The sequence below is a fragment of the Saccopteryx bilineata genome, chromosome 10, assembly GCF_036850765.1.
Source record: "Saccopteryx bilineata isolate mSacBil1 chromosome 10, mSacBil1_pri_phased_curated, whole genome shotgun sequence".
NCBI lineage: Eukaryota > Metazoa > Chordata > Mammalia > Chiroptera > Emballonuridae > Saccopteryx > Saccopteryx bilineata.
This window is the reverse complement of record NC_089499.1, coordinates 33,366,032-33,393,194: the sequence shown is the minus strand read 5'-3', so window position 1 is coordinate 33,393,194 and position 27,163 is coordinate 33,366,032. Positions and strand designations below refer to the sequence as shown.

The following is a 27,163-nucleotide window of genomic DNA, read 5'->3' as shown; positions in this document are numbered from 1 at the left end:
TGAAAAGTGTGAGGAATGTTACATTCCATTATCAAGAATAGAAACACCAAAAGTATTCTTTTGTTTCACTGAAAACAATCAATCCAATTTATGGCAGGTGAGGGTAGTAAGACGGCACCTAAGGGAGGCTGCAAACACAGTAATGACAATGTGTCACCCCACAATTCATATGTGGAAACCCTATCTCCCATAATGTGACTGTACTTGGAGACAGGGTCTACAGGAGGTAATTAAAATCAAATGAGATTATAAGGGAGGGACCCTAACCTGGTAAGACTTTTGGCTCCATGAGAGTGAGAGTGAGAGTGAAAGAGAGAGAGGAAGAAAAAGAGATCCCCCTGCCCCAAACTCCCCCACCCAGATGAAGACACAATGAGAAAAGGTGGCAGTATGCAAGCCAGGAAGAGAGCCCTCACCAGAAACTGATCCTGCTGGACCTTGATCTGGGACTTCCAGTCTCCTGACTGAGAAAATAAGTGTCTACAGTTGAAGCCAGGCTATGGTATTTGTCATAGCAGCCCACTCTAATATAGTCTATAGTCACAATTTACTACTCAGAATAGCATGTCAGATCATAATAGCAAGGATCTTTGAAAATGCAGAGAAATCTCTAAAGATTGGAGATAAAACAGGTAAGTTTCTGGAAATTACAAATCAGTAAGCCTTATGTCATATGCCAGTAAAATTCTAGATCATATTATCAGCATGTATTATCCTATGACATCGATTTAAATAAGATTATTAAATACGGGGTGACAACAGGTTAAATAATTATATCCAAAGAGTATTTATTTATTTATTTTTAAACTTTATTTTATTTATTCATTTTAGAGAGGACAGAGAGTGAGAGAATGAGAGAGAGACGGGCGGGGGGGGGGGGGGGAGGAGCAGAAAGCATTGACTCCCAAATGTACCTTGACTAGACAAGTGCAGGGTTTTGAACCGGTGACCTCAGCGTTCCAGGTTGACGCTTTACCCACTACGCCACCACAGGTCAGGCCCAAAGAGTATTTATTCATAGTTTAGGGTCGATCGAGAACAGTCTCTACAGTAGCAGCTGTCCTTGGCTCTACTTTTTAAGAAATGTTACCAATGATTTGAAGTTAGGTATGGGGAAAAGGAGGGTTAACAAGTGCAAATAAACACACTGTTTGAACATACTGCTAATATCTCACATGATAATATGAATAACTTAAACTCAGTTATCTTGAAAGAACTAAAATGCAGCTCCTGGAGTTAGGTTAAAAAAATAAATGTATACCCTCCAGAGGCTCTGGCGGTGTGACGTGGTTCTTAAACCAACAAACAAAACAACTGTACAGAGAAAAGCCCTCAGGCTCCGAAATCAATATATTCAGAAGACTACCCCACAATAAAAGAGAGCTAGCTGAATTGCATGCTATATTTAAAGAATGACAGTCACAATCAGTGATGCAGACAAGCTGAGGCAGCCAGCCAGTAAGACCAGGTGTGTGGAAACTATGTCACTGAAGGAGGGTTGAGAAGCTTGTGATATTTAACTTGAAGCAGTCTTTGCTCAACCCCGGTTCAGTGAAGGAATTAAGCTCTGAGACATCTACTCTATGTAATGAAGTAACTTCTCTACTATGCATCCACAATGGTGTTAGCTATGTATGGCCTGGGAAGATTAAGAAAATTATTACTCCAATCATCTTCTGTAGGAGGCACTTCTCTCATAATATCTCAAAAACATAAACAAAAGCTACCTTAAATTCTTCCTTTTACATACCCTCCTGTGGTTATGCTTTTTAGTAATGAAGTAACTATAAGCTCTCTTTTGCTTTCAGGACGAATGGGAGTAATTAAAAGAACATTGGTAAAATTGATAACCATGACTATGTTTCCTAGCAGTTTTGCTAATTTTGAGATTTTCTTTTTAAAAGAAAAATGAGCCTGACTAGTGGTGGCGCAGTGGATAAAACATCGACCTGGAATGCTGAGGTTGCCAGTTCGAAACCCTGGGCTTGTCTGGTCAAGGCACATATGGGAGTTGATACTTCCTGCTCTTCCCCCTTTTTCTCTCCCTTTATCTCTCTCTGAAATGAATAAATAAAATCTAAAATATTAAAAGAAAAATGACCCTTAGGGTTTACAGAAGTTTTATTTTTATGAAATGGTCACATTTGTTTCCCATAATCCTACAAAAGATTAATAATACTATGCACCCAGTAATTTTTAGGCTAAAAAGCAGACTTAAGAAACTTAGTAGGGTCCTTACTTTCTAATCTACGGCTTCCCCTTAAATTCAGGCTAAGTGTACAATTAAAAATCAGCAGTCAGCCAAGTCTCTGTGTGGGATTTGCAATCTTCCTCTAACACTAATTAAAATGAAGAAAATCTTTAAGAATTTTTGGTCTGTTTTACAGTCTCTGGAAATATACAAACTGTTCTTTCTCATGATTTAATTTGGCAAAATTCTACTAATTTTAATAGGCATGTTCCCAAGAGTCATACCAACAATTGGATAGGCATGACTATCTTATTAATTCCAAGAATGGTAATGTTTGTTTCTTTCTTAACTGACTTTATTTTAAAAAATTTCCTTACAAGAGGGCTAGCCAGAAACTTAACATTACCATGAAACTTCAGAGCTTAAAGTATTTTAATTAACATATCTTAGTTTTCATGATCATCGTCAGATTTGCCCTACGTCACACAGCTAGAAAAAGGCAAATGATATCTGAAACCAGTCTCTTCAAACCCAAGTTTCATAGTTCATCAGCTACAGCACACTGAGGATCCAGATCTGATTTACAATGTGTGCTCAAGTGTGGCCACTGTTCCCTCCCTCCTTTTCCCAATGAGGAGGGTATGGCTAACAGACTGCCCCTGCCACCCTGCAGGGTTTGTAATCCTTCTCAGTCACTTTCCCCTACTTCTCTGTACGTGCTCAACTCCTGGTCTGGGTTCATGATGTAGTTCACAATGAGGAATACAAAGAAGAATGAAGAGACAGGGGTTCCCCCAGCTTCTCTTGAAGAAACACTCTCCCGAGGCACCAGTTTTCTTTCCTTCTCCAGAACTACTTGGTCCATGATGGGGAGAAGGACCAGTAGCAACATTCCCTTGTCTCCCACAATTTTAATAACTAAAGGAACACTGGGTTAACATTAATTTATATAATCATATACTTTTATATTTTTAAATTATGTTTTAAAACTAATCCCAGTGTTTACCTAAGCAATATTTCAATAATTATTATACACTTTTATATTTTAAATTATTTTTTAAAAATTTCAATAAGTATCAACTATCATAAGATAGGCAAAATAGGTGTTCTGGGCACAAATTTTAAAAAGAGATAATACATTTTAGAAAGAAGCAAAATGACAGGGGAAAAAAAGGGTCCAAGTTTTGTCCCATTTCTTCTACTCAAGAGCTCAGTGGTTTCTGGTAAATCATTAACTAGTTTCCTCTAAATATCTATCCTACAAGGATATCATGAGGACTAGAAGATATGAAAATTATAAAAAGTATGTTCTCCAAAAATGTCAGTTAACTGGAAAAGTAAACAATGTACAAGGTTATAAATAAGCAGTAACTGTTCTTCTTCATAAGACATCAAACATATTTGAAGGTTATATATTTAGAACTGGTAAAATGTGAGATCAAGTAATGTTTTGAAACTAATTTGAGTGCTTACCTAAGCAATATTTCAATTTTCATAATACACTGCTGAGACCACTTGATCACAGTCACTAGAAATTTTACAACACTATCACAACTATTATTGAGAACCAGTAGAGAAAAGCTCTGCGGAGAATTTTATAAGACAGAAAAATAATTCTTCTTTTGTAGGAAGTATGTTTTCTACTCTCCACTACATTAAACTCTCCATTTTCAGTTGCTTTCCCTTCTTTTGAAAATACAGAATTTAAATATGGGCTCACAGGCAAGCCTACTTAATGTTTTTATATACAATATATTTACTAAGAGAAATTTCATACCTCACTACAAGATGCAACTGCTCTGTGTAAAGGTGTCAACCATTTGCTGTCTTTGGCATTAACTCTAGCTCCTGCAACAAGAAGAAAAAAATAAATTGAAATATTTTGCATAAAATAATTTTAAGTCAATCTCCTGAAATAGTTATATATAGTCCAAATTGGATAAATAACAATTGAAAAAGTAGTACTTCATTTTAATAATACTTTCTTACCCTTAAATTATAAAACAAAACTATCCTTTTTAATTGATATAATTATCCAATAAAATATTTGCTTTTTATTAAAAATAAAAGATCATGTATAGGCTAGAAAAGCCACCTTTATACAGAGCATATCCAAAGTAAAAATCGGACCCCACTTTAGAATGTGTGTTAAAAACTCAAATACTTAAATAAATACATAATACTCAGACATAAAATGTTGACTATTACGAAATCTTCATATTTCTTTACTAATGAATGCATCATGTTATAAGGCAATATAATATCAAAACAGTTTTTCAGTGACAGTTAAAAACACATTAGTATTACAAAATTATTGTATAAAATGGATACAATGGCTATAGACTTAGAAAAAAAATTGAAGAAATGAACCAATCTATACAGCTTTCTGGGTTGTCTACCTAAGTTTAAAGAAGTACTAACAAAAAAAAAATCAAATATAAAGTTATTTAAAAATCATTACAAACAAAAATGTGGTGATGAATGGAGGTGGAAAGGATGGAGGAAGACACAGTGGGGATGAATGGTAACAGATGGGAGACTTGACTTGGGGTGGCGAACACATAACACAGTATACAGATGATGTGTTGTAAAATTGTGCACCTGAAACCTGTACAATTTTGCTAACTAATGTCAATAAAAATGAAAATAAATAAAAAATAATAAAAATCATTAATAGACAAAAGTTAGAATGGAAATACATTTAATAAGACAATAAAGTATATTACATAATTTGAGGGAGGGAGAAATCTACTGCCTCCATAAAAACCACTGATTGATACCTGCCTCAACAAGACAGAAATAGCCCTAGCTCTTAGAGGAAGTGGTCACAAACCTGCGCTATCAGCAACACTAGGTTTATATCCAAAATAGTAAACAGCTTTACATATCTAGTCCAATCTCCTTAATTTCTAGATGATGACTTGCAGATATAGCGAACACTTCAATATCAGAGTCAACTACAGCAGAACCAAGGCCTCCTAATGTTTATATTCTGTTTTCAGTGTGAGATTCCAGAGAATAATCAAATGCAGTGACTCCCTCAAGTTACAGATCTAGTAACTACTAGCTTTGGGTCCCTAGCTCGTTGTCCTTCTGAACCTGTTTCTTCGTCTATAAAACAGATCTACTATCTTGTTACAAAGATTAAAATACAGTAAATGTACCTAGTACACACAGAACAGATATATATATTATATATATAATATATATAATATATATATATTAGAGGTAGTTTTAAAAGTCTTGAATGTTAGAGAAAATGAAATGATATGCAGGTGTAGGAAATCATACACAGATGGAACAGTTGAAATTCTATGCAGTTGAATGCTCTGTAGGCAGTAACAATGAGAACACTCAAAGAATCAACAACCAGTATGAGTGAGAGCTTTCAAAATTGCTCAGTGAGGCTTTGGGAGAAAGAAAGGTAGTCGGCTTTCTCCCTTTCTAGCAGAGAGAGTGGTATATTCATGTACTAAACATCTGAACAACTATCTACCAGGCTCTGTAGAGAACAAGACAGTTAATACATAGACTTGTGTGACCACAATAAGGTAAGCGTTTCTTTTGGGTAAGAGGTTAGAAGGCAGATAGTACAAATACTTGAAATGTTTATGGGTTAGGAGATTGGGGCCCTAAACATAGTGAAGAAAAATGAGGGTAGGCTCCTTTATTCTCCCATGTATATGCTTGGAAAGTCAATGGTTTTCTACCCCTATACCTCGTTGTACAAGTTTGCATTTATGTGCAAGGTAAAAGGGCAAGTCCTGGCATTAAGGCCTAACGCAGGGGTCCCCAAACTTTTTACACAGGGGGCCAGTTCACTGTCCCTCAGACCATTGGAGGGCCAGACTATAAAAAAAACTATGAACAAATCCCTATGCACACTGCACATATCTTATTTTAAAGTAAAAAAAAAACAAAAACAAAAAAAAACGGGAACAAATACAATATTTAAAATAAAGAACAAGTAAATTTAAATCAACAAATTGACCAGTATTTCAATGGGAACTATGCTCCTCTCACTGACCACCAATGAAAGAGGTGCCCCTTCCAGAAGTGCGGCGGAGGCCGGATAAATGGCCTCAGGGGGCTGCATGCGGCCCGCGGGCCGTAGTTTGGGGACCCCTGGCCTAACGGGTGGTGAAACAGACACTCAGAAGAGACAAGTACCTGGATAGACAAGGAAAAGAAGAATGAGGCCTGATAGTGGGGCTTCAACAAACAGGAGAGGTTGTAAGTCTGATTCAAGGTACTAAATAACAACAAAATAGAATGTGGCTGTCACTAAAAATGAGGAGGATCTGTGTGCTGATAAAGATGAATGAAAAAATAAAATAAAAAATGCAGTAAGTGAAAACTGTATGAATAATAGTCATTACTTTTATGTAGAAAAAGGAAGAGATCATCTCTATACTCATTTTATAAGAAACCCCCAGAGGAATGGTAAGCTATTACATTAATTAATAACACTGGCTGCCTATGTGTTTATGTTGGTGGAAGGGTGCAACGAGAACTGGGTGATGGGATGGGGGATTGGGGTAAAAAGGCAACTTCACTGTGTACTGTGTACATTTAAATATATATATTCCAATTTTTAAACAAAACTGAAATGCTACCTATTTAAAAATAAAACAGCCCTGGCCGGTTGGCTCAGCGGTAGAGCATCGGCCTGGCGTGCGGGGGACCCGGGTTCGATTCCCGGCCAGGGCACATAGGAGAAGCCACCCATTTGCTTCTCCACCCCCCCCTCCTTCCTCTCTGTCTCTCTCTTCCCCTCCCGCAGCCAAGGCTCCATTGGAGCAAAGATGGCTGGGGTGCTGGGGATGGCTCCTTGGCCTCTGCCCCAGGCGCTAGAGTGGCTCTGATCACAGCAGAGCCACACCCCGGAGGGGCAGAGCATCACCCCCTGGCGGGACTAGTTGCCCCTGGTGGGCGTGCCGGGTGGATCCCAGTCCGGCGCATGGGGGAGTCTGTCTGACTGTCTCTCCCCGTTTCTAGCTTCAGAAAAATACAAAAAAAAAAAAAAAAAAAAAGTTAAAAAATAAAACATTTCAGGGGGAATAAGTGGTTATAAAAATATCCCAAAATTTGGCTTCAAGTGCAAGGAAAAAAAATTGGAAAGTAATTAGGAAGAAGGTAAAGGTAAGGTAGTCTTTCTTTTGGTTATGAGTTATCAGATAAACAACTGAAGGAAGAAAATTTAATTTTCATGGCACATTTGGCAGCCAAAGCAAAAAACCCTGCTGGCTTCATTTTGCCATTTTAAGTTATAATAATTAAACAGTCTTTTCTTTTTCTTCAATTTATCAAAAAATCTGAGTGACTAAAACAAAGAATCTGTTTACAGTTTACAGAGGATAATCATACTGCTACTTGTACTAATAAGACAATTAGATTTAAAAAGTTGGCTTGCTCTTTTTAGATTCTAAAGATACTTATCTACATGAAGATCAGCACAATGGGATTTTAGATATATGATCCTAATCTAAGAAGAGACAAGTCTTTTCTTAAATCATGTGTTTCTTCTAATAACACCAATCAAATGTTTTAATTCCTTGGAAATTAAAGGTCAAGTGTATGAGAAATGTTGGGCTATCTCTAAGAGCACCAGTAGAAGGAATTATCCCCCCTGTCCACACTGGTAATTAGTATGTTTTACATATTAACAGACAACTATAGTATAACAATATATATTACAAGAGCAGCAGCTGGCTATAAAACAAAAAATGGTTTAAGAGCAATAAATATGGCAGCATGGAAAAGACATTTCCAGAGTAAGATTAATCAGACAACTTAAAATTAGCCACAAAGGCTAACACTATAAAGATGGAGGCAAAAAAAGAAGGGGAAGGGGGAGAAATCATATCCACTTAAACACCAGCCTTAATAAAGCGAAATAAAACCAAATGGATGCCACAGTTGGAGTACACAGATAAATCCAGACAACTAGCTTTCTTTCACCCAATCTTTTTACTTAATAATTCATACATATAAAAATATACTCTGAAATAATATTCTTAAAGAAAAATGTTATTTAAGGTTTCTAGAATTAGATAAATGTCTAGTTCATTTGAAGATAAACCAGAAAGTAATTTAAAAAAATTAAAAATCTGATTACTTACATTAGTCTACCCTGGTCTCTAGAGAGTAAGGCAGTTGAAGAGAGGTCTGGACGTGTAAGGAGACAGGGGTTAGCAGAAGGAACCCAGGGGTGGGACCTGTGATCTAATAATGGTTCTGTAACCAATAGGCTGTGTGAACCTGGGGCTGTTCTGTTACCCACAGTCTAGAGCTTCACTTGTTAATCATAATCCCTACCTCTTATGTGTATATGTGTGTTGTGTGTATGGGGCAAGAAGAGGGGTGAGTGGGAGGGTGAGCCTCAGGTTAAAACAACATAGGAGGCTCCTGTTTATGCATAGTGCATTCTAAGTGTGAGACACTCAAATCAGAGTATCCTATTCGACTCTAGGTCTCATTCTGCAAGGTAATTGATCCACCAGTGTTCTCCCTAATCGAGTCAGTCACCAACATCTGCCAAGTCTTTGACTTTTGGAACTTCAATTATCAGTAAAATCAGGGTTGTGCTAAATGATCTCTAAGATCCAGTTATAACATTCTATCCTATTTTGAAATAATCAGAATACATTTTTTCATATTAATTACTGTGCCCTACTTTAACATTAAACAGATGAGGTAGTCTCTTTATCATCTATGCCAAGGGTCTTCATACTATAGCTCAGAGGCTGCCAACCATCTGTTGTATGAATGAGGTTTTACCGCCTACAGAGCTACATCTATTCATTTAAGAGTTAAATACATAGCTTTCACATGAAAGGAGTTGAGTAGTTACCACAGTGTCTGTAAGGTCCTTTACATAAAAAGGTCTGTCGTCTTCTGATCTAAGCTGAGTACTTGATAGTTGATACTATTAAAGTTATTTGTTTTTCATATGTGTTTGTAATAATTATAAACAGTTCCCCTAGTAATTTTCTAAAACTTCTATTAGCAGAGAATGGTTCTCTGTTCCTCACCACAGAGGAGATGTCCATAACCAGTGAACCGGGCCAGGAGCCAAGTGCTTTCACTCCTCTTCCCAAACTGGAAATAATGCTGTCCTTCAGCTGCCTACCCAGAGCAGTGGCAAAAGCTTCTGATTCTGTTTTCAGCTTGGGGGTGGAATGAACAAAAGGCAATTACAGTTCCACTTTTCCACCTATAATGCTGGGTACAATCAACAGCTGCTGCACTGTATCATTTAAGAAAAAGTTATGGACACTGGGTATTGGGGTTGAACTGTGCCCACTGCTCTCCAATTCATATGTTGAAGTCTGACCCCAGCACTTCAGAATTTCCTTATTTGGAAATAGGGTCTTTACAGAGGTAATTAAGTTAAAATGAGGTTAACTTCAGTTAAAATTAGGTGGGTTCTAATGCAATATGACTGGTATCCTCCTAAGCAGAAGAAATTTGAACAGACACGTACAGATGGAAGACACAACAAGATGGTCATCTATAAGCCAAGGAGAAAGGCCTAGAACAGCTCCTTCCCTCACAAACTTCAGAAGGCATCAACTATATCAACACCTTGATCTCTGACTTCTAGCCTCCCAAACTGTGAGAAAATAAGTTCCTATTGTTTAAGGCACTCAACTTGTGGTGCCTTGTTGTGGCAGCCCTAGCAAACCAATACACCAGCACTGCAGGCATTCATAGGTCACATACATACGGTCTAATTACTAATATCAAGAACATAATATTTCATATTTCCTCATCAAGGGCTTTTTCTATAAAAGGCCAATAAAATGAATTTGTAATTAATGACTTCTACAACATAGTTATTTAACCACCTAACATATGATGGCAACAGTCTGAGGTACTGCTAAAACTTATGGTTTTAAATACAGGCATACCTTGTTTTATTGTGCTTTGGTTTACTGTGCCTGACAGGTGCTGCATTTTTTACAAATTGAAGGCAAGATCTTCCAACAGCAAGACCTTCCATCGGCAAAAAGATTATGACTTGCTTTACTGCAATACGTACTTGCTATACTGTGGTCTGGAACCAAACCCACAATCCCTCTGAAGTATGCCTGTACAAGCAGTAAATAAATACCTCCCATAAAAGTATCTATATTTAGGTAGCCAAAAAATTTAGTACTTAAAATAGAAGTTCTTCAATAAAAGTCACTGCCTACACAATTTTACTAAATAGTGGAGGTGACTGGGAGAAGGGAGGGGTAAAGTGTGTATGCAGGGGAAAGTACAGAGTGGAGGAAGAGCTGCTCAGATTATACCAGAGTTAAGAATATAGACTCTGTAGTCAGAACGTCTGAGTCTAAATGCTAGCTCCCGCTCCAATCAGTAGTACAACTCACAGCCATGAATCATTAGATGCTTTAGTTTGCTTACAGTTAAGAAAACAAAATGAGATAAGTGAAAAGGCTAAATTTAGCATGATATTTGAAATACAGTAAGCAATCATTGTTTCCTCTTATTTCACCCTATTCAATAATAATTGTGAAATTAATTCTATTAGACTCCAGTGTTACTATAAATTCTAGGTATGGATTCACTGGTTTGAACACATGTAACATGTCAAAGATGGCATGTTCAATACAACAAGAAAGTTACAACCACAAACCAAACTATGAAGAATTCCTACCAAATACAGTGACATGTAGACCAAAATGAGGAAGGACACCAAGTCAAATAAAGCTGCTTCAGATCCTGGAAAGATGACTGAGTCTTCTAAAAGAGCCTGTTTGTGTGTATGGTCCATCTGTCAGCCCTTATTTCTCTGCTGTCTATATCCTTGAATCCCTATCCAACAATCTTTTAAATGAGTTGTGTGGACTATCCATAGAAGCTCCTGATAGGACTCTAACCCGAAAACACAGAACAACAGGGTGGGACAGTGAAGAGGAGGAAGCAAGCAGACATCTTCACTATTTCTGGCCCAGCTGAAGATGGAGGGTAGAAGCCAATCCCTAGGAGATCGCTACCTAAGAACCTGTGATCTAAGGGGCTGCCAAGTCACACGGATTACCCTAAGTACATCAAGAACTAAAGAAAAGAGCCTACTGGTAGGATTGAGAGAAAACACAGTTGAGTTGAGAGGTATTTGAAGAAAACACCCAACTGATGCTCACTTTTTGCCCCTCCCTATACTCTATTCTTTAGCAAATAGCTGTTCTAAAGATACGGAAGACAATTAAAACAAACTCCATGAAGGCTGGGATTTCATCTATTTTATTCTCTAGTCTACCCACAGTACCTAGAATAATGCCTCATACACAGATATGCTCTTTAAATATTTGTTGAATGAAGAACAAGTATAAGGAAATAGCCTAAAATTAAATGAAAAAGACAAAATTACAATTCAAGAAAAACTGATGAAACAGATGAAAGAGATCCAACTTAGTACAAAAACACATGTAGAAAAATTTACTGAGAAACACACGGAAATAAAACATTCATTCAAAGATTTAATGGAAGATATAAATAACATTTAAAAAACTGAATTTCAGCACTAAAAATACACTTTCTTTACATTATATCCCAGAAAAAATAATCAACAGGTTTAGCCTAATGAAGTTAGGAATACTAAATTTCAGGAATAAAGAACTGAATCCTACAGGTATCCAGGCAGAAGAGGAGTGACCGTGGTGGTGGAGGGTGGGATGGGGGGATGGAAATAATAAGCAGGGAAAGCCTGATCCAACACTTTCAGTCAAATCTGGAAGACCCTGGAGTAACATCTACAAAACTGAGAGGAAAAACCATGAATCAAGAATTTTATTACTAACCAATTTACCCTTCAGTTAAATAAGAAAGACGATAGTCCTAAATAAGTAAGATACCAGGAAATATGACATCCATGAACTCTAACTGAGAATATGAAAACAAAAATCATTTGATGATAATGTCTATTCAACCAAGAGATACATCAAAATAAAAAACTTAGAAACAAAAACTATGGATAAAGACAGAGGGTGTGTGTATGTAAACAGTAGGAATTATGATTACAACACGAATGTAAAGTCCTAATTCCTAACAATGAAAATATTAGAGTGAAACAAATTAGAGAAGGAGTTTCCTAATTTCTCAACATTGAAATTCAGAAAATACCTGAAACATGAAAATGAAAGAACATAACTTTATGGGATGATTTCAACCTTTTTACACTCTTCATTTTTCATTTTAAAGGAATATTTTAGGAACAAATAACCTTGCCAGGGATACCAATGTAGTTTTTTTTTTTTTTTTAATATTTTATTTATTGATTTTTTTTTTTTTTTAGAGAGAGAGGAGTGAGAGAGACAGAGAGAGAGAGAAGGGGGAGGAGCAGGAAGCATCAACTCCCATATGTGCCTTGACCAGGCAAGCCCAAGGTTTCGAACCGGCGACCTCAGTGTTCCAGGTCGACGCTTTATCCCACTGCGCCACCACAGGTCAGGCCTACCAATGTAGTTTTTATAAGACAATTATAGTAATTTACTTTATTGTATGCTCTTATTGAAGCATATCATTACTTTGAATAATGTGAAAACTATGTGGGAATGAATTCACATTGCTGAATTTTCTTAAGACCACACCAGTTCAGGTTAACCTAATATAACATGTTATTAGTAAATAAGGACAAGAGCAATCTCCCCTAGACTTCTCTACACTGTTTTCATTACTAACTCTGAAAAAATTAGCTTAATTTGTTGCCTATTTTTTAATCTCCATGAACTTAATTATCTTCTACCTAATTTATATATAATGATAAGGTAGTTTTGAAATCAGGGGTATAAAATCAGTGTCTAACTTGGGCTTCAACAATCATGGCACTCAAACCAAATTTAAGTAGAACCCCTTCAGAATCTACGGACCCTTCAGAATCTACATATAATGTTTGAAGACTACTGTTCTGAGTCATATTTATTCCCTCGGAAGTTTCAGAGATAAAATTGACATATAAATTGTATTCGTTTTAGGTGCACAAAATGACATATGTATATACTGCAAAATGATTAAAGTTATTATTCATAATCTCACATAGTTAAAAATGTACTTTTCTTGTGATGAGAAAGAACTTTTAAGATCTATCCACTTAGTAACTCACAAATACACAGGGTAGGGAAAAGTAAGTTTACAGTTGTGAGTATGCAAAACAGTTTATTCTTGTATAATTTTCTTTTACTTTTATTTTTTAAGTTTTAATTGAATTTACTGGGGTGACTAGTTAATAAAGTTATATATATTATTTCAGGGGTACCATTCGATACATACCTGTATATTGTATTGTGTTTACCACCCTTATTGTATTATTCTCCATGCAAACCACCATGACTCCACTTTTGCCCACCCTGTACAATATATTATTGTTAACTATAGCCAATATGTTGCACTTCACATTCCCAGGACATATTTATTCTATAACTGGAAGTCTGTAACTCACCACCTTTACCCATTTACCCCACACCATGTTCACCACTGTGGGCAACCATATATTCCACACGTAAGTGCAATCATGTATTAGTTTTCTTCTCTGTGTCTGGCTTATCTCCCTAGTGCACTGTCCTCAAGTTTCATCCATGTTGTTGTAAATGGCAGGATTTCCTTCTTTTTTAAGGCTGAATAATATTCCTGTGCATATCACATCCTTTTTAAAATTTATTTTTAATTATCGTGTTGACATGGTTTCAAGTGTCCAACTCAATATAACGCTACCCACCACATCGTGCCCCAACACCCCCATCCAAAGTCTCTTTCCACCTCCATTTTACCCCTTTTCTCCCTTCCCCCTAATACCACATCTTCTTTATCCATCTGCTGACAGACACTTAGTTGTTTCCATGTCTTGACTATTGTGAATAATGCTGCAATAAACATGGGAGTGGAGATATATGTCCTTGAGATGGTGATTTCATTCCTTTGGATATATACTCAGAAGTAGAACTGCTGGATCATATGGCAGTTCTATTATATATATATGTTTTTGAGAAACTTCCACACTGTTTCCCACAATGGCTGTACCAATGGAAATTTACATTTCCACCAAGAGTGCACATTGGTCCCCAAGTTCCCTTTCCTTTACCATCATGCCAAACTTGTTATCTCTTGCCTTTTTTATGACAGCCATTCTAACAAGTGTGAGGTAATAGCTCATTGTGGCTTGGCTTTGCATTACCCTGATCATGAGTGATATTGAACAACTTTTCATATACCTGTTGCCACATTTACACCTTCTTTGGAAAAATGTCTATTCAGTACCTCTGCTCAATTTTTAATCAGATTTTTTAAATTTTGCTATTCAGTTGTATGAGCTCTTTATGTATTTTGGATATCAACCCCTTATCAGATATATGGATTGTAAATATTTTCTCCCATTCTGTCGGTTGCCTTTTCATTTTGTTGCTTTTCTCTGCTGTGAAGAAGCTATTTAATTTAATGTAGCCTTCCCTGTTATTTCTGCTTTTGTTTACTTTGGTGTCAAATCTAAAACATCTAAGTAATCTAAACATCTTAGTAATCTAAACATTAATAAGATTGATGTCAAGCAGTTTACCCTGTATGTTTTCTTCTAGAACTTTTATGATTTCAGGTTTTATATTCAAACTATTAATCCATTTTGAGTTGATTTTTATATATAGTGCAAGATAGTGGCCCAGTTTTCCCAACACCATTTATTGAAGAGAATGTCCCTTCCCCATTGTATTTTGGGCTCCTTTGTTATTAATTAATTGACCATATTTGTGTGAATATGAGCTCTCTTTTTGTTACACTGACCTATGTATTTATGTTTATGCAAATACTATGCTATTTTGATTACTATTGCTTTGTAATATAATTTGAAATAGGAAGGTCTGATTCCCCTAGCTTTGTTGTTCTTTCTGAAGACTGCTTTGGTTATTGTGGTGCCATACAAATTTTACTATAGAATCACTTTTTCTATTTCTATGAAAGATGCCATTGGAGTTTTGATAGAAATTGAAATGAATCTGTGGATTACTTTGGGTAGTAACAATGTTAATTATTCCAATTCATGAACACAAAATATCTTTCTATTAATTTGTCTTCTTCATTTTTTTCTTCATCAATGTCTTACAGTTTTCAGTGTATAGTTCTTTCACCTCCTTGGTTAAATTAATTTTTCTTAGCTATTTTACTCTTCTTTTTTTTTTTTTTAAAGATTTTATTTACCATTGTTATTTAATTTTATTTTTTTAATTTTATTTATTCATTTTTAGAGAGGAGAGAGAGAGGGAGACAGAGAGAGAGAGGAGAGAGAGACAGAGAGAGAGAAGGGGGGAGGAGCTGGAAGCATCAACTCCCATATGTGCCTTGACCAGGCAAGCCCAGGGTTTTGAACCGGCAACCTCAGCATTTCCAGGTCGACGCTTTATCCACTGCACCACCACAGGTCAGGCCTATTTTACTCTTCTTGATGCAATTGTAAGTGGGATTTTCTTAATTTCTCTTTCCAATACTTTATTAGTACATAGAAATGCAACAGATTTTTGTATGGTTTTGTATCCTGCAACTTTGCTGAATTTATTAGTTTAGTTTTTGGTAGAGTCTTTACAGTTTTCTGTACATAACATCATGTTATCTACATATAGAAGCAGTTTGTGTCTTCCTTTCCAATTTGGACACCTTTTATTTCTTTTTGACTAACTGCTCTGGCTAGGACTTACTGATTATAGAGGAAAAGCTTTCAGCTTTTAACCTTTGAAAATGAGATTAGTGGGGACTTCTCATATATGACCTTTATTATGTTAAGGTATGTTGTTCCCTGTACACTCATTTTGTTAACAGCTTTTTATCATGAATGGATGTTAAATTTTGTCAAATGCTTTTTCTGCATCTATTGAGACAATTACATGATTTTTATTCTTGATTTTGCCAACGTGGTATACTGCACCAATGGATTTGTAGATGTTGAACCCATTCTTGTATCACTGGAATAAATCCCATTTGGTCATGGTGTATGAGCTTTGTAATGTATTGTTGAATTCAGTTTGCTAATATTTTGCTGAAGATCTTTGTGGCTGTGTTCATCAAGAATAGTGGCCTATAGTAAGTCTTTTCCTACAGTGCCTTTGAATGGTTTTGTTATTGGGGCAATACTGACCTTGTAAAAAAAAAGTTTGGAAGTGTTCCTTCCTTTTCTATTTTTTGGAAGAGTTTGAGAAGAATTAGCAATGAATTTTTCTTTAAAACTTGGTGGAATTAATCAGTGAAGCCATCATTCTTAGATTTTATTTTGTTGGAAGGGTTTTTTTTTATTGCAGATTCAATCTCCTTACTAGTAAATGGTCTGTTCAGATTTCCTGTTTCCTTACCATTCATTCTTGGTTGAATGTTATACACATGATTCAGCTCTATGTTTTTTTAGCATTTATACATTTCGTCTAGGTTGTCAAAATTGATGACATATAATTGTTCATAGTTCTCTCTTATGATACTTTGTATTTCTGTGGTATCAGCTATAATACCTCCTCTTTCATTTATGATTTTATATACTTGAGTTCTCTCTTTTTCTTAGTAAATCTAGCTAAAGGTTCGCCTATTTTATTTTTTTCAAAAAATATCAAGCTCTTAGTTTCATTGATCTTTTTATTTCATTTATTTCTGCTCTGACTTTTCTTATTTCCTTCTACTAACTTTAGGCTTTGTCCCTTTTTAAAAAAAATTTATTTCTGTTCTGTCTCTTCTATAAAACCATTCTAATCAACTTTTAAAGAGTTAATAGGAATTTTAAATTGATGTAACATGAGTGAACTGAATAAACATTCACTATTTTATAAATTATTTTTGTAAATTACTTTTATAAAAAGTATGCATAAAATTATAGCAAATGCCATAATCTACCTAACTAAAATTCCTTCTGATTCTGGGTTCAGTCTTCCTAAATTATGTAAAGATTTATAGAAGGCCAGGGCAGTCATTTGGTATGGCATTGGTTTTAAAAGTTAGGAACACACTCCTGATTACTCCTATCTTTTAACTTGTTATAACTCTGCTATTCATAAATTATACAAATCCTCATTATTTACTCAGCTACTAGGGATCCTGTTCAGTAAGATGCGTCTGTATAGCATTAAAGGCTGGGTTTTTTTTTTAATTTTTATTTTATTTATTCATTTTAGAGAGGAGAGAGAGAGGGAGAGAGAGACAGAGAGAGAGGAGAGAGAGACAGGGGGGGAGGAGCTGGAAGCATCAACTCCCATATGTGCCTTGACCAGGCAAGCCTAGGGTTTCGAACCGGCGACCTCAGCATTTCCAGGTCGACGCTTTATCCACTGCACCACCTCAGGTCAGGCTAGAGGCTGTTTTTTAATTCTAGTATTTGCTGAATAAGAATATATGTGTTCCACTATATATGTCCTTTGTCTCTCTAGATCAGTGGTTTTCAACCTTTTTTATACTTGGGGATCAGTGAAAATAGGAAAATTATTTTGGGGACCACTAAGGCAGAAATCACCGAGTATAAGCGAATTCGACTAGGATCATTGGGTCTATAATCTTCATATAACATCAGGGTAGTGAACTTTTTCACGGACCAGCACAAAATTTCTGGCAGATGGGTCCGTGGACTGGTGGTTGAAAAACACTGCTCTAGATTGTGGAATAAGCTCTTTTCTCCATTTTTATTTCCTCAGTAAGTCAGTTCTTCCAATTTGGTATTTCAGAATGTGGCTGGATTTCAGAATGGGGCAAGGAAAATTTTTAAAGAAAAGAGAAAGGCTGCTTAAAACAATAGTCCAGATTCTTACCACATACTTTTCTAGGTACTTTAACTACATCATCTCATCTGTTTCGACAAGTCTGTAAATTTTATATTATTTCCACTTATCAGATGAGGCTGAGAGATTAAATAACTTCCCAAAGATAACAGAGGTGGTAAGAAGTGAGGCCATGATTTGTATCCAAATCTGTCTGGTCACAGAGCCTGTGCTGTTTATACTGTCTGCTGTGCCTCTCATGGCAACACAGAGCCTGGTTTATTTCTCCTTTGGAATGTAGAAAACTGGGGTTCTATTTTAGAAATCTAGCCTTGGATTTCATTTCAGCTCATTTTACTCCAAGTAAGTTTGTATTTTATTTTTCTTAAATTAAAGTTCAACTGATAGTCTGAAGGGAAAGAAAGTCTAAGGAAGAGCTTGATTTGTATCCATAGGAAACAAATCATTTACCTTCTTTCCTTTTCCACTTACCTGATCCCCTTTAACTCCACACTCCTAGCCTATTCTCTCCCACTAACTGGAACTGTACTTTTTCTAGCCTATTTCTTAACATAAAACTGTTGATTGAATAATGTTTGTAAAAAAAATTCCACATATTAACCATTAACCTGTAGCCCATTAATTCACATTAAAGTAGAAGATGCCTAATTATGAGGAAACCCAATTTTTCTCTTGAACCCCTTCAGTTCTCTTGGCTAGTACATTTCAGCCAAAAATAATGAACAAGTATCCACAGAACAACAGACATGTTCAAGGACATGCATTAGTGATGGAGTTATTCATGGAGAAACTAACATAAGAATATTGGCTAGGTCCATATTTACTTATATTTAATTCCATGTGATCATGACATTTGTTATTAAAAACCAGATTTAAAAAATTTTATTAGTTTATAACAGCAAAATTCTGTTTAGGCCACTATTTAATAGGGTCATCATTCAAAATTTCAGTGCTCCTTCTCCCAAGTATCAAAGGAGCAGTACTATTTCTGCAGTTGCATTCATTATGCATCTCTCTGTGCAATCTGGCAACACAGGCACAATGCAAACATGTGCATCCTTTCTCAAATATCATCATTTACAATAATCTAGCTACAACAAAAGTATTTCTAAGTTCTGTTTGAGTATCTGTTTTATGACTACAGGCAGACTGACCACAATAGGAGCTATTTTATAAGAGACAATTATACCATTACTTCATATTGTAAAGTCTTAAACAGTTTAGAATTAAAAAATAAAAGTAAAATTACCTAAAATGCATTTTCCCTCAAATAGAATTATATAAAAGCTATTTAAAGACAGAAATCTTGCTTGTATCACTTTCAAAATATATCTACAATCATGCCATTTCTTACCTCTACTGCTGTCCTTGGAGTATGTGACCATCACCTCCCCTCTGTAGAACTGTAATCACCTCCAGGTAACTCTGTGGTTAATGAGGTCTACTATAAACACTCTATATATACCCTACCCCATATAATGCTCATACACGCCATTATTCTCATCTACTTTTCCATTCTCCTATAGCACTTATCACCTTCTAACATACTGTAAAATTTACTTGTATTTATAGCCTGTTTTTCTTTATTAGACTATATACTCCACAAGGGCAGTGATCTTTGCAGTGGTTTTCAATCTTTTCATACTTGGGGACCAGTGACCAACTTGGCCAGAAACAGAAACACGAGGAATATTTTTCTCTTACAGTGCATAACAATGCAACATGGTACAAGCTAGTGCTTGATTTCCGAACTCCACATGTATGATGTATAGGATACAACATAAGTTTGTCTGAATGCTTTTCATTTATTGCGCATGATTTGCAAATCTCTGCCTGGAACAAGCCTATAAGTTTCAAAGATATCTAAGACAATCTTAATAGTACTTTCACTGAAGATACAGACTGATAAGTGGCAATCACCCTGAGCATATCGTAGTTCCCCATGTATAAGGTGCACTATTTTCTGAAAAATTTGGGGTCTACAAACGGGGTGCATCTTATATAGTAGTTGTAGCTGTTTTTTTTTTAACGTGCATTTCCCGCTTCTTTGTGCTTGATGAGGAGTTGTATGATTTTTATGATGAATAAAACTTGAGTTCAATAACTTTATGTAATACATTTTTTTCCAAAATTCGGGCCCCAAAATTAAAGTGCATCTTATACATGGGGAAATGTGGTAAGCAAATTTTACTAAGATCATAGATCACTCACTGGGTCTATATTCTTTATGCAACATCAGGGTGGTTAACTCTTTTGTGGACTGGCATGAAATTTCTGGTGGACTGACAGCAGTCTGCGGACCAGCAGTTGAAAAACACCGCTCTAATGTACACTAACCTCAGGAACACTACCGGGCATGTGATATGAGATCAATATTTATAGAATGAACATGTAAGTTTCAGCTTAATAAATAAATATGAAGAAACAGTCAATCAGGTTTGATAAAAATGAATTATGACAAAAATATACATGATGTGCCCTTATTATATAGAGCTTCCCATACCAGATAAAATAAGCAGTTCAATGATCTCTGCATCTCCCAGATAGGCAGCAGCATGCAGTGGAGTTCGCTTCTCGTTGTCCTATGATAAGAAGGAAAGGTGGCAAAAGTTTTAACATCAAGTTAATTGTAATACACTTTAAATGAAAACGAAACCCACTTAACTACCAGCTTACTATTTCTACAACTCTAGCCTAGTCTGCAAGTCCCACAGTATTTCCTTGATAGAAGAAAAATCTTAAAAATTTTTATTTTAAAATAATGATATAAAGTACAGCAAAGAATAAAAGAAAAATCTAAGATGACAAAGGAATAGCTTCTTAAGACTTCCTTTGAATAAAAATGCCTAGGCTTCTAACACACACAGGCAAATTTTCTTTACTTTATACTGCCCCCCGCAAATATATTTCTATATTTTTACACAGTTTAGAGCTGCTGACCTAACTAAATAAAGCAAATTTTAATAAACCAAAATTTCTGCTTAGTGAAATGTTTCCACAGGAGAGCTCATATTGGCAAAACAAGAAACTACCTCTGGGGATTTGAATTTAGCCCTTAAAATAATCTTAAGATTTTCCTTAAAGTTTTTGCCAATTTTGTATTTTGGCTCAAAATAATATTCCTACCTTTCTAAGTACTAAAAAAGTTTTCCAAATCTTTCTCCAGGAAGAGAAGCCATATCTAATGTACAGCTTTGTGAACTTCCTCCCCTCAAACAACAATGTTCTCCAATTCGAGAACAAAGATCTTAGGGTAAAGTCACATTCCAGGGTTTTTAAATTTATTTTTTGTGACAGTGACAGAAAGAGGGACAGACAGGCAGGAAGGGAGAGAAATGAGAAGCATCAGTTCTTTGTTGCAGCTCCTTAGTTGTTCACTGACTGCTTTCTCAACATGCCTTGATGGGGGGGGGGGGGGTAGGGCACTACAGCAGACGAAGTGATCCCTTGCTCAAGCCTGCGACCCCAGGCACAAGCCAGTGAGCCCGCACTAAAGCCGGTGACCTCGGGGTTTCCAACCTGGGTCCTCCGCGTACAAGTCTGACACTCTATCCACTGCGCAACCGCCTGGTCAGAGGCCTCATTCCAGGATTTTAAATTCATATTTACAATTTACCTAAAGTTACAACAGAGGCCCTGGCTGGTTGGCTCAGTGGTAGAGCGTCAGCCTGGCGTGCGGAAGTCCCGGGTTCGATTCCCGGCCAGGGCACACAGGAGAAGGGCCCATCTGCTTCTCCACCCCTCCCCCTCTCCTTCCTCTCTGTCTCTCTCTTCCCCTCTTGCAGCTGAGGCTCCACTGGAGCAAAAGATGGCCCGGGCGCTGGGGATGGCTCATTGGCCTCTGCCCCAGGTGCTAGAGTGGCTCTGGTAGCGACAGAGCGACGCCCAGGATGGGCAGAGCATCGCCCCTGGTGGGCATGCCAGGTGGATCCCGGTCGGGCGCAAGCGGGAGTCTGTCTGACTGCTTCCCCGTTTCCAGCTTCAGAAAAATACAAAAAATAAAAAAAAATAAAAAAAAATAAAGTTACAACAGATTGTTGCTAACTTGGCTGCATCTGAGAAAGCTATTCATTTAGAAATAAGAATTCTGAAATTCACATCCAATTTTTTTGATACAGGCTTTTGTAATAGATTGTTGTTTTCAACTGTCCCTCTCCTGCTTTATCCAAGGAATAAAGTTTTAGCTGAAAGATACACTCCTAGACTGACTGACGTTTTGTTAGCATGGACCAATGGTATAATAAAGGTGAAAGGACGACTTTCAGGTCGTCTTCAATTAAAAAGAGAACTACCTTAGAAATGGTACTTCCTACTTCCAACAAGGCTGGAAGCAGATGTGAAACTGAGCCAGCTCTGACCATGCAGAGGCAGGCTAATGTCCCAGAAACGTGTCAAGCAACAAGATCCTGAACGATCTTACTAGAGCAGAGTTGCTCCACAAACCTGGACCACAATTTCACTTAATAGTCCAGAAGTTCAACTTCTTCTTTCAATAGGTAATGTATTTTGGAATTTCCTATTATATCAGAATTACAATTTTCAAGATTTAAAACAAAAAAATTTCTTTTATATAATAGTATTTTCAATTTTGGCAATACCCCAATTCCTCTAAGAAAAAATAGTTAGACTACTGAGAATAAATTAGAGAAAAAACTGTAAGTCACAAGAGAGGTTAAAAATATTCACAGGCACCCTGGCCAGTTGGCTTCAGCAGTAGAGCATCAACCAAAGTGTGAAAGTCCTAGGTTCGATTCCATGGTCAGGGCACACAGGAGAGGCAACTATCAGTTCCTCCCCCCCGCCCCCCGCCCCCCGCCCCCCTCTCCCTTCCTCCCCCCTCACCCCCTCTCTTTTCTTTTACTGAAGCTGTAACTCAATTGATTTGAGCGTATTGGCCCTGGGTGCTGAGGATAGCTCTGTGGAGTCTCTGCCTCAAGAGTTAAAATAGCTCAGTTGTGAACATGGCCCCACACGAGGGTTGTCCAGTGAATCCCAGTCAGGGTGCATGTGGTGGGAGCCTATCTCTCCTCCTCTCACGTTAAAAAAAAAAAAATTCACAGGCAATCAAAAAAGGCGGCCCTGGCCAGTTTGCTCAGTGGTAGAGCGTCAGCCTGGCGTGCAGAAGTCCCGGGTTTGATTCCCGGCCAGGGCACACAGGGGAAGCGCCCATCTGCTTCTCCACCCCTCCCCCTCTCCTTCCTCTCTGTCTCTCTCTTCCCCTCCCGCAGCTGAGGCTCCATTGGAGCAAAGATGGCCCGGGCGCTGGGGATGGCTCCTTGGCCTCTGCCCCAGGTGCTAGAGTGGCTCTGGTCGCAACAGAGCGACGCCCTGGAGGGGCAGAGCATCACCCCCTGGTGGGCAGAGCGTCGCCCCCTGGTGAGCATGTCGGGTGGATCCCTGTCGGGTGCATGCGGGAGTCTGTCTGACTGTCTCTCCCCGTTTCCAGCTTCAGGAAAAAAAAAAAAAAAGGCTTAGCTGTAAATATATTAAGGTATTATAAAAATGTAATAATGATCACTGGCTCTTCATACACTTCTTCATATAATTTTACTATATTTATGATATTGTTTTTGTCCTTATAACAGTAAAAGGTGCTCCAACAAAGGCATATTAATGCTCTTTAGTAATGTAAGAGTTCTTGGCTCTCTAACCACAATGAATTCCCACAGACCATGCTTTTTTGGGTTTGTTTGTTTTTTTGTATTTTTCTGAAGTGAGAAGCAGGGAGGCAGAGAGACAGACTCCCACATGTGCCCAACTGGGATTCACCTGGCATGCCCACCAGGGGGTGATGCTCTGCCCATCTGGGGCATTGCTCCACTGCAACAGGAGCAATTCTAGTGCCTGAGGCGGAGGCCACTGAGCCGTCCTCAGCACCCGGGCCAACTTTTTGCTCCTCCTTGGCTGCGGGAGGGGAAGAGAGAGATAGAGAGAAAGGAGAGAGGGAGGGGTGGAGAAGCAGATGGCCACTTCTCCTGTGTGCCCTGTACGGGAATCAAACTCAGGACTTCCACATGCTGGGCCAATGTTCTACCACTGAGCCAATCGTCCAGGGTTCTAGACCATGATTTACTCCAGTGTACACACACACACACACATACACACACTCCAGCAAACAGAATTCTTCACACAGAAATTACTGAACAATTAGTCATTGAAAAAGCTAAAATAAAAAACCACTAAAATATCAGACTTCATTGAAAGCTGAGTCCTAATTTAGTCATTTTAATAAAATCCTGGGCTTAAGGCTTTTCAGTGTTAAACATTCAACAGCAAACTTACCCAGAGTATTTAAATATCATCAGACCTACTCAAAGTGAGAAACATATCTATTGCACAGGATAAACCGTACACACAGCACACAAAGTGAGTCATTTATGTGAGAGGGATGTCTGGAAGTCTATGACTCAATGCCTTCAATGTATTTTATGATTTAATGGTATTTTATGACTTACGGTATTTTATGACTTATGAACATAGTTTTCCCTCTCTAAAAAGCAATTTAAGAAAAAAAGGGAACAAATTGGCCAATTAAAAATTTAACCATCTTTAAATTTAATATATTTAAATATTAAAACTCAGGCAACAAAATATTTAAGATTCCTTTCAATAAAATTTATTAAAACAAAAAAATGAGTATCCCCTTATATACACTAATTCCATTTCATAAATTTTTTTATTTTAGCTTATTTTTATTGTGTGTTGACCACCCCAAGTCAAGTCTCCATCCATTACCATTTATTCCCTCATACCTTCCTCCACTTCCCCCGGCAACCACCACAGTGTTGTCCGTGATCTATTAGTTTTTTCTCTCCCCCTACCTTTTCTGTTCAACCGCTATATGCCCCTCAAAGAGCCCCCACCCAGCTGTCAGCCTGCTCTCTATCTGTGAGCCTGTCTCTGTTCTGCTTGTTAGTTCATTTGAGTCCACATAAGAGTAAGATTATATAGTACTTGTCTTTTCCCTGACTGGCTTATTTCACTTAACATATCTTGAAACTTTTTTGGATGAAGATACTCCTATCTGTGTGCAAACAAAATTTAAGTATATTTACTGGTCATCACAGGGAGCAAAATGATGGAAACAATTTAAATGTTCAACAATAGGTGAGTGGTTATGTAAAATTATGAACCAACCTTCATTTAACTGAGTCATAAATTAATCAATATTCTGTTTCCTGAGACTTTGGCACACCATATATTTTGACCATTAGACAATCATACTAAGACCATGCACTTTTGTTTCCAACACGGGGTCCATGTTTATCAAGAGTAAGAAGTATTTGTTACAACTGTTTTTACCAATTGTCCCTGTACTCATGACTATACAATTTATTTAAATAGTATTTAAACATGAAATAGGAATTAGAAAAGCAAACTGCTTCCATGACCACTACATTGAATATTATAAAAAGGCTCAAAACAGGCTACAAAAAAAAAAAAAAAAGGTGCTGTTGAAGTGGGTGTGTCGAGACAACTGAAACACTGCGACAAACAGCACACCTATCAGCACACCTATGGAGAGGTTTCGGCCCAAGGTTGATTCCTAAGTGTCTACATGCTCACATCACTTAAACCCAAAATAGAAGTTACAGATAATATATCTGGGGTATGATCTATGCAACAAAGAGAACACTGAACTGTCAGTGAACTCCACATTGTCAAAGAAAAAGCCTTGGCCCAATTTTAAAAAATGGCTAGTAAATCCACTTTTTACAATAAAATGCTTAAAGATCACTTTTTATGATTCCCTCTGTTAAACTTTGGTAAGCTTATCAACTACCAGTTAAGAACATTATCAGATGAGAGGTCTTGTACTTGTACAACCATACAATGAAATACTGTGCAAGCATTCTGTATCCAATTCCAATGTGCGGGGTTTCCCCCACACATCCAAGCAATGCTCCAGCACGAACTGAGCATCCTACAACTCAACTGAATTCCGACACTCTCTTCCAGGAGATAGCATCAGATCATCAGATCCCACAGACTCAGGTCTCAGTCCTACAAGACTATCACCCCCTCTTGAAACACCAATAGCAAGTCCAGGTCACCTGCACAGCAGTCCCCCCTTATCCACGGTTTTGCTTTCTGCAGTTTCAGTTACCATCGGTCAACCTTGGTCTGAAAACATTACATAGAAAATTCCAGAAATAAACAGGTCATAAGTTTTAAATTGCATGCCATTCTGAGTAGCATGATGAAATCTGGCACTGTCCCTCCTGGGAAGTGACCCTTCTCTTTGTCCAGCATACTTCTACTTCCAGCCTGTTTGCCACTTCGTAGCTATCTCCTATCTCCGCTATCAGATCAACTGCTTTGGTATCACAGTGCTTGTATTCAATAACCTTATTTTACTTAATTATGTCAACAAAGTATAAAAATAGTGATGCTGGCAATTCAGATATGCCAAAGAGAAGCCAAAAAAGTGCTTCCTTTAAGCAAAACGATGAATCCAGTACAGTAAGATATTTTAAGTGAAAGAGATCTCATTCTACAACTAGGTCTTTTTGTAAGCCTATGCCTCTGTTTTGTGAACTTCACAAGTGTTTCTCAGTAACTGCCCCTCACCATCCACAGTAGAACAGGATGGCTAGAGTAGGCTGGAGGTGGGCATTTCTCTTCTGCCAGGACAGTATCAGGGTCTGAAACTACCCCAGTAGGTTAGGCTCTGGTTAACTATATAGTTTTCCCCAGGGGGAGACCTTGTGAAGACAGTGCTCTGAAGTATTTCAAAATGGCTCCTTTCCCCCATCCTCCCGTGGGAAGCTTGCGAGGAGTTCCTCTAATATGTACTGTGAGAGCCCAGCAGAGCTCCTGCAGAAGGTAAATCTCAGAGTCTGTGGGGCCTCCCCAGGACAGGGTTCCCAGGATAGAACCTCTAGCAATTCATCAATTACAGTTCAGGTTTCCCCGCCCCAGAACTGGTTTCTGAGGCAGTTTCTTTTGCTCAGGCGTCTGCTCTAGTTAAGGTGTGGTTCTCCATATTTGATTGTGTCTCTTCAATCTTGGGGGGCAGTAGTTTGTCCCGTGTTCTCCCTTCTCTTATACAGCCTCAAGAAAAGCTGATGTTTTAGTCTATTTAGCTCTTTTACCTGTGTGAGGACTTCCTCACACAGGTGACTTGGAAGTGGTGACTTACACATGGAACTGGAAACCGAAGTTTTTGCCCTGAAGGCACCCACATAACTTCTTTTCACTTCTCATTGACTGGTCTCATTTCTAAGCTTAAATC

The 27,163-nt window shown here is 37.5% G+C and overlaps 1 protein-coding gene across 9 annotated transcripts in view; it reads right to left on the bottom strand.

Moving 5' to 3' along the window:
- The window catches only part of ANKRD28 (ankyrin repeat domain 28), a 179,095-nt gene that overhangs the window by 61,876 nt on the left and 90,056 nt on the right, over window positions 1-27,163 (bottom strand). For 5 of the 9 annotated variants that reach the window (XM_066244376.1, XM_066244375.1, XM_066244377.1 and 2 more), the window contains 2 exons: window positions 20,432-20,510; window positions 3,969-4,039 (listed from right to left, as the gene is read on the bottom strand). In XM_066244376.1, the coding sequence (XP_066100473.1) occupies window positions 3,969-4,039; window positions 20,432-20,510 (150 nt within the window). The remainder of the gene's footprint in view (window positions 1-3,968; window positions 4,040-20,431; window positions 20,511-27,163) is intronic. The other 4 variants (XM_066244379.1, XM_066244382.1, XM_066244380.1 and 1 more) reach the window with 1 other exon arrangement.